This window comes from Heptranchias perlo, chromosome 5 (assembly GCF_035084215.1).
Source record: "Heptranchias perlo isolate sHepPer1 chromosome 5, sHepPer1.hap1, whole genome shotgun sequence".
Classification (NCBI taxonomy): domain Eukaryota; kingdom Metazoa; phylum Chordata; class Chondrichthyes; order Hexanchiformes; family Hexanchidae; genus Heptranchias; species Heptranchias perlo.
This window is the reverse complement of record NC_090329.1, coordinates 110,510,752-110,524,758: the sequence shown is the minus strand read 5'-3', so window position 1 is coordinate 110,524,758 and position 14,007 is coordinate 110,510,752. Positions and strand designations below refer to the sequence as shown.

The 14,007-nt window shown below is 46.0% G+C and overlaps 1 protein-coding gene across 1 annotated transcript in view; it reads left to right on the top strand.

Annotated features, from left to right (window-relative positions):
- The first annotated feature begins 897 nt into the window (after positions 1-897).
- Positions 898-14,007, top strand: part of scml4 (Scm polycomb group protein like 4) — a 101,245-nt gene continuing 88,135 nt past the window's right edge. Inside the window, exon 1 of the mRNA XM_067984985.1 lies at positions 898-1,120. Within this exon, the coding sequence (XP_067841086.1) occupies positions 916-1,120 (205 nt within the window). The 5' untranslated portion in view covers positions 898-915. The remainder of the gene's footprint in view (positions 1,121-14,007) is intronic.

The window sequence follows — 14,007 nt, the reverse complement described above, 5'->3', positions numbered from 1 at the left end:
TTGGGAGACAGCAACACATTCAAGGACTTTGGAGAGGAAAGGGAGGTTGGAGATGGGGTGGTGATTTGCAAGGACAGAGAGGTTTTTTGAGGAGGAGGGTGATGATGGCAGAGTTGAAAGGGAGGGGGTGACGATGGTGAACTGTTAACAATATCAGCTGGCATTTGGCCAGGAGGGAAGTTGGGTGGTCTGCAGTTTAATGGGAATAGGGTCAAGGGAGCAGGAGGTGGGTGTCATGGACAAAATGAGGAAGAGAGCATGTGGGGAGATGGGAGAGAAACTAGAAAGTGTTGTGGGATCAGGGCTAGGGCAGAGGAGTGCCTGGTGGGGGGGCGTTTGACTTGTTACGCCAGGGGAAGGGGACAAGCAGCAGAGTTAGCTGAACGGATGGTCTCAATTTTAGTGAAAAGAAGACCGTGAGCTCCTTGCACCTGTTGTTGGAGGTGAGAGTGGAAGGGGCAGGGGAGAAGAGTTTGAGGAGATGGTTGATAATGAAGAAAAGAAGCCAGGAGTTATCTTTGCTCTCCAGGATGATCCTGGATTAGAGGGTGGTTTTGGCAGATTAATGTTTTGGGTGTAGACCCTTAGTCAGAAGGATGTTCGTTGTGGGAAGTGGAAACATTTGCACAGGTGCAGTAGGGTTGTGTTTTCTTGTGGTTGGGGTTAAACCACATTGTTGGGAGTAGAAGGAACTTCATTGTGCAATTGGCTGTGCTCTACCTGAGCTGGGAGTGTTTAATGCTGACATTGGGAGACAAAATTGTTAGAAATGTTTCACTCCCCAGCACCGACATCCTTCAACATGAGGAAAAGAAAATTAGCCTCAATTTTTTTTTAAGTATCAGCCACATAACTTTACATTTTTCCCCCATACAGGAACCCCTGACTCCTCCCCAGAACCACTTCAAAGCAGGAATGAAACTGGAGGCAGTGGACAAAAAAAATCCCCATTTCATTTGCCCAGCTACCATTGGGCAGGTGAGAGGAAACGAAATTCTGGTAACCTTCGACGGATGGAAAGGGGCCTTTGATTACTGGTGTCGCTATGATTCGAGAGACATCTTCCCAGTTGGATGGTGTGAACTGACCGGTGACAACCTGCAGCCACCGGGTGCAAACGGTAACCTACCTTGTGAATGCTATAGAGCTGTTAGTGTGCAGGGCGTAATGTGAAGTATAGTTATTAGGGAGTTCTCTTCAATTTTGCCAAGCAAATGTTTTTCCTGAAATTTGCCAGAGGTTTTTTTGCCTTCTCTGGGAGTTAGCATTAGAGCAGTTTGGGAAGGTGTTGCACCATCTAATGGTTAGGGTGAGCATTGATGAGCCTGGTAGTTTTATCTGGCCTTTCTGTCCATATGTTCCTCCATTGCTGCTATTTGAAACACTCTGAAGCTGAAGGAAACACGTTCCACTGTATTCTTACCTTGTTTACAGACAGCAGTGCTTTTGTACAGCAGAAAGACACTTCCTAGTATCCAACTCCATGATTATTCCATGCTTTAACATAACTGAGAGAATTGTAAGTCATAGCTTCTGTTATTATGAACGGCAATTGATACTAGCTCAATTGCTAAATTTAAATCTGAGATAGATAGCTTTTTGGCAACCAAAGGTATTAAGGGATATGGGCCAAAGGCAGGTATATGGAGTTAGATCACAGATCAGCCATGATCTTATCAAATGGCGGAGCGGGCTCGAGGGGCTGAATGGCCTACTCCTGTTCCTATATTCTTATGTTCCTATGAAGGTTCGTTTTCCCTGTTGAGTTGATTTTATGATTATTTAATTCAAGCATGTGAATGGCCAATAGCTGCCTTCAAACAGGTTTTAGTATTGCCTGGTAGTAATAAGATATTGATGCATTGCGACTCTCGTCCAATTATTTGGATGGGAGGCTGATTATATTGTAGATACTCTGTTGGTTAAGGTTTCTTGCACAAAACGTTTTGAAAACGGAAGGGCAAACATTGAAAGCTATCAGTGAGATGGCTGCTGTTTGTACACAATGATGACAGCATGAAACCGTTATCTGCTCTTTTTTGAGATGGCTTTCTCTTTTCCCTACCTCTCTTCGCTCCCTCTACGTCTCTCTCACTCTCTGTATTTTTCTATAGTTTTGGACAAACGGCAGTAAATAAACATGACATCACTGTGAGCATGTTAGATTCACTTGTGGGCTATTGTAGGCCTGCATAAAAAGCAAAATGACCTCAATCCTGCTACAATGTCTTTATCAAAAGGGTTGGAAACTAAATTTACACAGTGGTGAGTTAGGAATGTAACTTCAGCATCCTGTTTCATATAAACCCTGAAAATATTCTCATACAGATTTAATGATTGAGAGTCGTATTTTGCTCTGTTTTGTAAAAGGGGTTAAATGCTTTCTATCCATAGATTTTAATGGCACACAATCAAAATGGGAGGTACACATATTATTGTTCAGGCCAAATTCATGCAACGTGATTTTGTTAGTGAGAATTGTGGAAAACCAGCTAATCACGATACAGCTATAATAATGATCGTTTAGCACCTCTTAAGCAGCTAACAAGCTACTTAACCTGCATAACTGATGAAAAGTTTGTTAGTGCAGCTGTGGAGTGCACAACATTCTGGAGAAGTAATTTAGGGACACTGTCATAAAGCCCACTTCACTGAACTGGCCTGAGGAGGTTCTTGTAGACTGTGTTATGGAGAAATGTGAGAATTGTTTTTTGGCCTGGCGGGTGGGCTACAAGCTGCATTTGATCCTGGGGTTGGCTACTGTGACTATCACAACCAGGCAGGAGATCAGGAAGAAGATTCATAATTTGGAAAGAGTACTAAGGTAAGGCAAGAGTATTATTGTGAAGTAGCAGGAAAGAGGAGCTAGTAGGTGCAGGGCAGAGGTCCAGTATGCCAACCATCCCTCTTGAGCTGTCTAGGCATGTAGACTTAGTGGACCTGCTTTCTAATGGAGGATGTCTCCAGACAAGTGGCAGTGCCAGGTAGTCTGCCTACGTTAGATAAACTGCAGTCTGTCATTGAGCAAAGAGCAACACTGGGTGGCAACTGCATTGGTGACTTCAGTAACATAGGCCTTAGACACAGTAGTAGGACCATCTCTCATGAATGCTTCTACTGCTGCTGTAGGTATTTGGGGCCCAATTTCCAAAGAAATGTACAGCCCAGCTTCAATCTTCTTTGAAAATAGTTACAGGAAGGGATTGAGAGACCTCATAGATGCCAAGTGTTTTGTGCTCACACAGATCAATGGGCCTTGTGAAGATATGTTCTCCATGCAGGGGCTGCACTCATGTCAGCAGCAGTTCTGTGCCAAGACTTAGCCCTGCACCAGTGACCGTAGGTGCCACATGCAAAAGCAATGAGTCCCTGCTGACTACAGCAAAAGAAACTCCAGGCACTGAAGCAGGTACAGTGGTGCTAGTCAGAGCTACAACTTGCTGACCTACTGTTTGCCATGTAGCACACCATTTGGCTAAACAGCCAACCAATTGTTGCTTCTCTATCAGCTAGCTATGCACTTAGGAGTTGGGCACATCAACAAGGTTTATGCAGAGAAGTTCATGAATCATAATGAGTTAAGACAAGAGAAAAAACACATTGAACACGCACACTACGTGCACTGAAAGAGTGAATAAAATCATTTATTTTTTAACATATCTTGCAGTCTGACATTCTTGTGCACAAAAGAAAGTATTATTCATCCACAAATAAAACAAATATATGTAGCTCTGAGGAAGAATTAAACAGGTAAAGAAACTACCATTATTCCAATAGAAAGTAATAGCAGAGTTTACGAGAAGGACTGGGCAATGAGACCCTCACACACCAGAGTCGCTGGCTGCAGTACTGCTGATGGCCTTCCATGGTTTGCTGCTGTTACTCATTCAAGTCCATGGTGAGGTCTGTTTATAGCAATTATGTGCAGCATACTATTATAATATTGTTGACCTCTTGGGCACACATTGACAAGTTTACATTGTTTTAGTATCCCAAACATTTGCTCAGTCAGGGCCTTAATACACCCATGTGCCACATTATATTTAATCTTTGGTGGGGTATGGAATTGGTAGAGGGGTTATCAGTTATGGTTGCAGCATAATCTGTATTTTTGAGGAGCCAAACTTCCATCCTTCCCTCTCCTTTGTCCAAGAGTTGTGCCACATTTGAAAGCATCGTGGATAGTTTCCGGGCTGCATGCATTGATGTATTACTATTCAGAACTGACTTTTTTTTTTGCTTATTCTCCCCCTCCCCATTTAATTATGCATGAGGTTGCTCTTTATTTACCTTTAACAAGCATTTAATAGGTCACAACAAGTAAAAGTTTTTTTTCCCACACGTTTTAGGATGAGAGTAAGAAAGAGTAGTGGTACAAACAAAAAGTTTGTTACTGCTCCGTACTCATTTCATTGCCTTGTTTTTTGGCACATCTGTGTTTTTTGCCAAAGTTAAAACACAGATGAAAATGTGGCCCAATGTATATGTAACTCCTGACCCTACTTAGTTTACAGCATCAAAGGCAGCCTCCTGAACTTATTGCATTAATGCAAACCCATGATCCTGCATAACAGTTATGTAATTAAAGAACAACGCTGTATAGAAAGCTCTTAGCAAGTTTTTATGCTTCAGTTCTTTGACGTCAGATCTGGCACAGTACAGAAGGCTGTAGCAGCTGAATGCTGGTTACAAAAGAGTTGCTCAGATATGTTGATTTACTTATCAAACCAATGGGGAAGAAACATTTTTAAAGACTTTTTTTCTGGGAAACAGTGAATTATGGGAGCAGAGGATCAAACAAGAACAGAAAATGACACTATTTACATATTAATTTTTAAAAAGATCCGCACTTCAGATGGATAAACATAAGTAAATGTGTGCATCGTGAATTAATTGCTTGATTCTAGGCAGTTTTATAAAGTGTACTCAGATCACATTGAAAGCATTTGCACACCAAATAAATATTAAAGCTATAGCCTTGTATCTCCATCACTACCCCCCCAACCAAAAGCAATTCCCTATAATTTGCCTGAGAATAGTTTAGTGTCTGATTTTTCTACATGTATGTGTGAATGTTAAAGTTGTTCATGCATTAAAGTTTCACTTCCCACTATTGAGTCTGCAAATAGTGAACATGTTGTAAATACCAATGTGTTTTGGTTGTACTCGATATTTTTGGCTGCCTACCAGATGCTCTGGTTGGTTGATTGGTCACTTTTCAAGGTCTTCTGAAGCTCGGTGTTATTCCGTGCAGTTTCAAACCATGCTTTAGTTGTCATAGTGAGTTAAAGATCCAGTGAGGCAGGAAACTAGGCTTGAATCAGTGGTAAGTCTGAGTGTGATAACTACATCACTCTCTATATTATTTGTGATTTGAATACAAGTTAACAGATACCCTGACAGGTCTAAGATAGATGTAAAGAAACATAACTTCCTTGCAGTATACCACAGCTTTAGTTTATACAGGGCCTGTTGATTCATTTTCTTTCTTCTTGAGTTATTCAGTTCAAACATTTGATTGGGTCAATGGGTTACATGAAAAAATACTGAAAATTTATTGTAAGAAATCTCAGAGTAAAATGCCATTATATGTGGGATAAAATATGGCTGGCAGCAATCATGTACAAGGCAACAATTGAATCAAAGGGCTCCGATGACACCACAAACTATGAAAAACAATTGTGCAAGACCCAAAAGTACAAACAATAAATTAGAGGTATATTAAAATGAAACGCCATGGCCTGGAAATTCCTGTGGGGCCATAATCGGCAAGTTACACAGAAATCTACGACCCTTGTTTCTCCCATTTTGCCAACAGCAATTTATGCTGGAATTTCCTGCCAATCTTATTAGCGTACGCAGGAACATAAAAATCACATAAGCAATCATAAGCCCCAGTTATGTATCCTTTAATTTTGTATAAAGTTCTATTATCAGTGTAAACAATTGCGTGGAGCTCACACCATGGCCCCGATTTTTGAATCAAAGTGCAGGTGCATTGGGGGTGGGAGGGCTCCGAAAATCGGGGAAATCCCGAGCGGGTTTGGAAGCCGGCTCCAACCTGCCGACTTCTGCCATCTCCGGCGGGATGACAGTTAAGTCAGTTAGTTAGATAGTTTAAGTATTTGAACTAGTTAATTTCATGGTCAGTGAGGCAGGGGAACGATTTTCATTCAGCCTCAGCATGTTTCCTGTGCTGTGGAAAACACTCCATGTTGCAGGAGATGTGTTTCAGCCGGCAGCCAGTTGGACATTGAAATGCTTGTTTGACAGATGGGGATAAAAGATGAGTTATTGCAGCAGGGCACTCCGTTCTTTCAGACAAACGTTTAGCTGGGAGTTCTTTGTGTTTACATTGAAAATTCTTAGTTTCACTCAGAATTCTTCTGTTTACACATATTTACCAACTTTTTGGACCCCCTCAAACTGACACCATCAGGATGGGGGTGGGGGGGGCGCCATGGCTGCATTCACCACTACATCCGAGGACGAGCAACATCACCATCCTCGCCAAGCACGACATGCACTTTCGCCACTTGGAGCTCCACAACACAGAGCTGCGCCACAGGCACCTGCACAAAAGCACAGAGGGCAACAACAGAGAGAGCAACGTCACAGGAGGCACTACCCTCGCCACAGGGTCAACAGACCAAGGCTCAGCTTCCTGGACCTCTCTGAGGAGCAGTGCTTACAGAGGCTCAGAGTGAGTTGCCAGGTGGTCGCAGACATCTGCAGCCTCCTTCATGCCGAACTGTTCTCAGTTGGGCCGAGCGGCATCTCATTAGCCGTTGCAGTTAAAGTGACCACTGCCCTCAACTTCTTGCCTCCGGATCATTCCAGGGTGCCACCGGGGACATCGCCGGGGTCTCTCAGTTGTCTGCACACAAGTGCATAAGGCAGGTCACCGACGGCTTGTTTCGCAAAGCCTCGCAGTACGTTAACTTCCCCATGGACGACCTCAGCCAGACAGAGAGGGCAGTGGGATTCTGCTCTATGGCTGGCTTCCCACAGGTGTAGGGTGTAATCGATTGCACCCATATAGCAATATGAGCACCTCCACACGAGCCAGGACTGTTCTTCAACAGAAAGAGGTATCACTCCATCAACACTCAGCTCGTTTGTGACCACCGCAAAAGATTCCTTCATGTGTACGCCAGATTCCCTGGCAGCTGCCACGATTCCTTCATTCTGAGGGGATTCAACATCCCGCCCCTCTTCCACGCACCAAACACCCTTAAGGGCTGGCTCCTTGTGGACAAGGGATACTCTCTGCACATGTGGCTCATGACACCTCTGAGGAACCCCATCACCAAGCAACTGCGTCGATATAACGACAGCCACATCGCCACCAGGTCTATAATTGAGTATGCTATAGGGCTGCTCAAGATGCGATTTACATGCCTTGATTGTTCTGGGGGAGCGCTTCAATACGCACCAGACAGAGTGGGATGCACTAAAGTAGTGTGTTGTGTCCTGCACAACATGGCACAACAGAGAGGGGTGCCGCTTGAGGAGGCTCCATCCACATCTGCCATCCACATTGAGGAAGAGGAGGAACCCATGGGCAGAGCAGTGGCTCACCTGGCTGCTTGTGACTGGTTCTCCTAACATCAGAAAGTGTGAAGAGTCCAGTCCTTGCACCACCTGGAAAGAGCAGCGCCAAAACCAGCCCCCCCCCCACCCCCACTCATTCCTGCACAAAACAGTTCTGCAACAACACATACGCTCACTGTAAAGTGACCCAATGGGTGGCATCAAATGCAGCTGTTCATGGTGAAGCTGTGAATGGTGGTGGACAGTTAAACAACTAACAGGAGGGGGAGGCTCTGTAAACATTCCCATCCTCAATGATGGCGGAGTCCAGCACGTGAGCACAAAATACAAGGCTGAAGCATTTGCAAACATCTTCAGCCAGAAGCGCCGAGTGGATGATCCAACTCGGCCTCCTCCCGATATCCCCACCATCACAGAAGCCAGTCTTCAGCCAATTTGATTCATTCCACGTGATATCAAGAAACGGCTGAGTGCACTGGATACAGCAAAGGCTATGGGCCCTGACAACATCCCGGCTGTAGTGCTGAAGACTTGTGCTCCAGAACAAGCTGCGCCTCTAGCCAAGCTGTTCCAGTACAGCTACAACACTGGCAACTACCCGACAATGTGGAAAATTGCCCAGGTATGTCCTGTCCACAAAAAGCAGGGCAAATCCAATCCGGCCAATTACCGCCCCATCAGTCTACTCTCAATCATCAGCAAAGTGATGGAAGGTGTCGTCGACAGTGCTATCAAGCGACACTTACTCACCAATAACCTGCTCATCAATGCTCCTGGATGGTGTCGAGCTTCTTGAGTGTTGTTGGAGCTGCACTCATCCAGGCAAGTGGAGAGTATTCCATCACACTCCTGACTTGTGCCTTGTAGATGGTGGAAAAGCTTTGGGGAGTCAGGAGACGAGTCACTCGCCGCAGAATACCCAGCGTCTGACCTGCTCGTGTAGCCACAGTATTTATATGGCTGGTCCAGTTAAGTTTCTGGTCAATGGTGACTCCCAGGATGTTGATGGTGAGAATTCCACATTGTCGGGTAGATGCCAGTGTTGTAGCTGTACTGGAACAGCTTGGCTAGAGGCGCAGCTAGTTCTGGAGCACAAGACTTCAGCACTACAGCCGGGATGTTGTCGGGGCCCATAGCCTTTGCTGTATCCAGTGCACTCAGCCGTTTCTTGATATCACGTGGAGTGAATCGAATTGGCTGAAGACTGGCTTCTGTGATGGTGGGGATATCGGGAGGAGGCCGAGTTGGATCATCCACTTGGCACTTCTGGCTGAAGATGGTTGCAAATGCTTCAGCCTTGTATTTTGTGCTCACGTACTGGACTCTGCCATCATTGAGTTTGGGATCCGCCAGGACCACTCGACTCCAGACCTCATTACAGCCTTGGTCTAAACATGTAACAAAAGAGCTGAATTCCAGAGGTGAGGTGAGAGTGATTGCCCTTGACATCAAGGCAGCATTTGACCGAGTGTGGCACCAAGGAGCCCTAATAAATTGAAGTCAATGGGAATCAGGGGGAAAACTCTCCAGTGGCTGGAGTCATACCTAGCACAAAGGAAGATGGTAGTGGTTGTTGGAGGCCAATCATCTCAGCCTCAGGCCATTGCTGCAGGAGTTCCTCAGGGCAGTGTCCTTGGCCCAACCATCTTCAGCTACTTCCATCAATGACCTTCCCTCCATCATAAGGTCAGAAATGGAGATGTTCGCTGATGATTGCATAGTGTTCAGTTCCATTCGCAACCCCTCAGATAATGAAGCAGTCCGTGCCCGCATGCAGCAAGACCTGGACAACATCCAGGCTTGGGCTGATAAGTGGCAAGTAACATTCGCGCCAGACAAGAGTCAGGCAATGACCATCTCCAACAAGAGAGAGTCTAACCACCTCCCCTTTACATTCAACGGCATTACCATTGCCGAATTCCCCACCATCAACATCCTGGGGTTCACCATTGACCAGAAACTTAACTGGACCAGCCATATAAATACTGTGGCTACACGAGCAGGTCAGAGACTGGGTATTCTGCGGCGAGTGACTCGTCTCCTGACTCCCCAAAGCTTTTCCACCATCTACAAGGCACAAGTCAGGAGTGTGATGGAATACTCTCCACTTGCCTGGATGAGTGCAGCTCCAACAACACTCAAGAAGCTCGACACCACCCAGGACAAAGCAGCCTGCTTGATTGGCACTAAATTCACCACCCTAAACATTCACTCCCTTCACCGGCGCACTGTGGCTGTAGTGTGTAACATCCACAGGATGCACTGCAGCAACTCGCCAAGGCTTCTTCGACAGCATCTCCCAAACCCGCGACCTCTACCACCTAGAAGGACCAGAGCAGCAGGCGCATGGGAACAACACCACCTGCACGTTCCCCTCCAAGTCACACACCATCCCGACTTGGAAATATATCGCTGTTCCTTCATCTTCGCTGGGTCAAAATCCTGGAACTCCCTTCCTAACAGCACTGTGGGAGAACCGTCACCACATGGACTGCAGCGGTTCAAGAAGGCGGCTCACCACCACCTTCTCAAGGGCAATTAGGGATGGGCAATAAATGCCGGCCTCGCCAGTGACGCCCACATCCCATGAACGAATATTAAAAAAAAGCTCATGAAAGGACGCTATCACAAAAGCCAGTCAAAAATGGGCAAGACGTGGCAGTAATGGTGTAAATGATAATATTTAATGTGAATAAAACAAAAAACAAATATAAATGAAAACCATGACAGTCTGTCAGACATCCTTGTGCATACCCTTCGTGATCACAAATCCTTAGGCTTCCTCTTCCTACCACTTCTACGTGGTGTATCCCCTGTGGCTGCAGCAGAGGTAGTGGTAGTTTGCTCATGTTCATACCCTTACTGGTTAGATGCTTTGAGCCTACGCCCTCTGGGTTTTGGAGCCTGTGAGGGCCCTTCCAAAGACTGCTCTACCTGCACCTGTGCAGGGGCAGACTCGGCCACCTGGAGAGGAGGCAGTATTACGGGTACTGGTTGAGAGGTGGGAGCGCTTTCAGTGGCGTCCTCACTTCCATGTCCCCTTTCGCCATCATCCCTCCCCTGGGCCAGGACCACATCACTCCTACCACTCTGCTGGACAACAGTTTGGAGGACATGTACGATGCCTTCTAAGGCCAGTGCCAGTGTATCTGTTTGCCTGTTCAAGGCGGCAGAATGTTGTTCACCCTGAGTCCGAATGACCGTTGTTAGGGCCTGAATGGACTCATTTGTGAGCCATGCTTGAAGCTCAACGGAGCCTAGTCTTCTCTCCATCGCAGACATTCCCGCACTTACCTGTGACACTATCCCAGACATTTCAGCAGTTACGTGCGACACTATCTCAGACATTTGTTCATGTCCCTGTGACACCATCTCGGAGATTCCCTCCTGTACCTGTGCCACCATTCCACTCATGCAGGAGTTGGACTCCTCCATTCTCTGCGCTATTGTTGAGAGTGCGCGTGGCACCTGTTCCAATACCTTGCAAATGTGCTGCTGTCCCTCGATCATTCTCCTTTTTAAAGGATGGCCCCCGGGGTTCAGCATCTACATCCAGCTGAGCAGAGCCTGGAGAGGAGTGCTCCCACCGATGCAGACTCTACACAGCTGCCGCTGCCAGCAGTGTCTGCTCGTGCTCACTTGTGTGTGGTGACTCACCAGATGCCAACCCAACTAACTCACTACTAGGACCCACCGAGGTGTGAGTACCTGTGCTGGTAGATGGCTCGCTAAGATGTGACGGTGCACCCTCAGAGGCCAGCAGGTCCTCTGAGGAATCAACCTCTGCCGTCACTGCGGTCGTTGAAGGGCCTGTAAGAGAACAGAAGGCAATATTAAGCATCATCACAGATGTGTCATGTTGCGATAGGCATATTGAGGTGTTCAACATGGCAAGGCATGTTAACATCAATTCATTGTGTGTGATGAATGTTAAAATTGTGTCACCAGATGTTTGTGGGGTGGCAGTCTCGGCGTCCCCGACAGACGGGCACTCGAGGGTGCGGCTGATCTCCAGCACCTCCTGCTCCGTATGTGTGAGGACCACTACTTGTTGTGGCTCCCCTCCAGTCCTCGCCCTCTTGTGTGCATTTTGCACTCTCTTCTACTAGAAGGGGAGAAAGAACAGACGTGTGAGTGAGTGATGGCGAAGTAGCCAACTGATGAATGCATTGCTTTGGCCGACCGTGAAAGAGATGCTTCAGAGGGTGAGTATGAGACAGAGACATGACATTGGATCAGGATTGGGGTGAGTGGTAGTGGTGGGATGACAAATGGGGAGGCGAGGAAGTGCTCAGGAAGTGAAGATAAGTTGAGGATGAGCCTCAAGTGGGTGTGAGGAGTGATGTGATGGAGTAGTCTTGGCAGTGCAGAATGAGTTGGGGTGGGCGGGGGGCATGTGATGTGGAACACGGAATGCAGGAGAATCAGTAAGTGTACTCACTTTTGCTGACCTAGTTAGGTCATTGAAGCGTTTCTTGCACAGCAGCTGCTGCTGCTGGTGACCTCCTCTGCTACCTCGAGCCAGGCCTTCCTGGTGGCAGAGACAGGGCACTTCCTCCCGTCTGCAGCATAAAAGACTTCCTTCCTCCTCCTCACACCGTCCAGTAGCTGCTGCAGTGAGGCATCACTAAATCTTGAAGCAGCCTTGCCCCTGTACTGCTCCATATTGTGTGTTTTCTGGTGTTTGCTGCAGCAAAAGCCATTGGAGCAATGACCCTTTAAAAAGAGCCGCTCCAGCTGATAGCCTGTCTTGTGGGTGCGCAGTCCGCCCGCTGTGCAGCTTTCGGACGGCAAACCCGGAAGCTGCATGAAGGGCCACCAATTAACTTGCACTCGCGTGGCAAACGGTAGGATTTTATTAGTCGGGTTACCCGTGCGCCCATTGAACCCCCCCCCCCCCCCCAGCTGCCATCCCACCACCATTTAAAAATCGAGCCCCTTACGTTCCTTCTTTAAGTATGAAAATTAAAGTTTGAAGCCATCTAACCATCATTCATGCACATAGCAATTTTAAGGAAATGCAATTGTGGAAGCTTTCCAAATTGTAATGTAACTCATACTGATGGCCATAAAAATATATTCAAGGAAACAGAAAATACAGTTCAGGTCTCTGTTAATTCATTTTTAAAAAAATCGCATAAAACATTGCAATAAAAAACTAGAAATATGATTGTGTTGCCTGATGCGCCTAAAATTCTGGAGGTAATTTTACACCCGTTTTCCACAGGAAATTCACACTTACCACTCTTTACCATGGGGATGGAACTATTCTATTGCATCTGGGCACAAGACTCTGGGCGTAAAAGATCAACGAAATTCAGGTGTAGAGTAAATACGTACGTAACACACTTGCGCTCGAATTTTCTCAAACTTTTGCGCTGGAAATTGGCTTTGTGCCTTGACTGCATGTACAATCTTTGGGTACAATTTCACCGGAAATTCCGGCCCCGTTTTCTGTCCTTCTGGTAGTACATCTGCGACTGAGACTAAGGACTGAGATGGGTATGGTAACCTAATGGCTATGGTATTGGGCCAGTAACCCTAGAGGTAGTGAGTTCAAATCTCACCTAGCTAGTTGTGAAATTGAATCCCATAAGTCAGGTCATTTGTGGTCTAGCAACAGAAAATAACCATGAAAGAAGTAAAAATCCAACTGTTTCACTAATGTGAAAGCTGCCAACCCTTCCCAGTTCAGCCTGCATATGACTCCAGTCCCACAATATGTGTTTGACTCAATGCCCTCAGGGCAACTAGGGATGGGCAAAAAATACTGGCTACCAGTGTTGCGCACATCACAAGAACGAATAATAAATATTATTACTTCGATTCCATGTAAAATAATGGAATTGATTATTCAGAATAAGAGTGAGGACCATCTGTACAACAATAACCTAGTTACAGCAGTCAGCATGGATTCAGAAGGGGAAGATCCTGCCTGATTAACTTCTTTGAGTAAGTGACAACCAAGTGGATTGTGGGAATCTCTTCGATGTGGTGCTCCTAGACTTACAAAAGGCTTTAGATAAAGTTTCACACAAAAGGCTATTAATTAAACTCAAAGATGTGGGGATTCATGGTAAACTCTGGGAATGGATAAGAAACTGGTTGAAGGGTAGGAAACAACGAGTACTTGTTAGAGGAGTTATGTCAGAATAGGAGGAAGTGCTGAGTGACGTACCTCAAAGCTGGAACCATAATTTACATAACTGGCTTGGATTCAGAAACTCAATGCACAGTGGTCAAATGTACAGATGACACCAAACTAGGAGGAACAGTGGAAATAAGAATCGGGAGAGATGTAAAACGATCGGCCGACTCACTATCACCTGCTTTATACTATTGCACAAAGTCAAAATCTACCCCAGAGAGAGATCAATGTGTGGAATAAACTTCCAGATAGAGCGGTGGAGGCAAAAACCATGGAATCATTTAAGAAACAATTGGATGCTACAA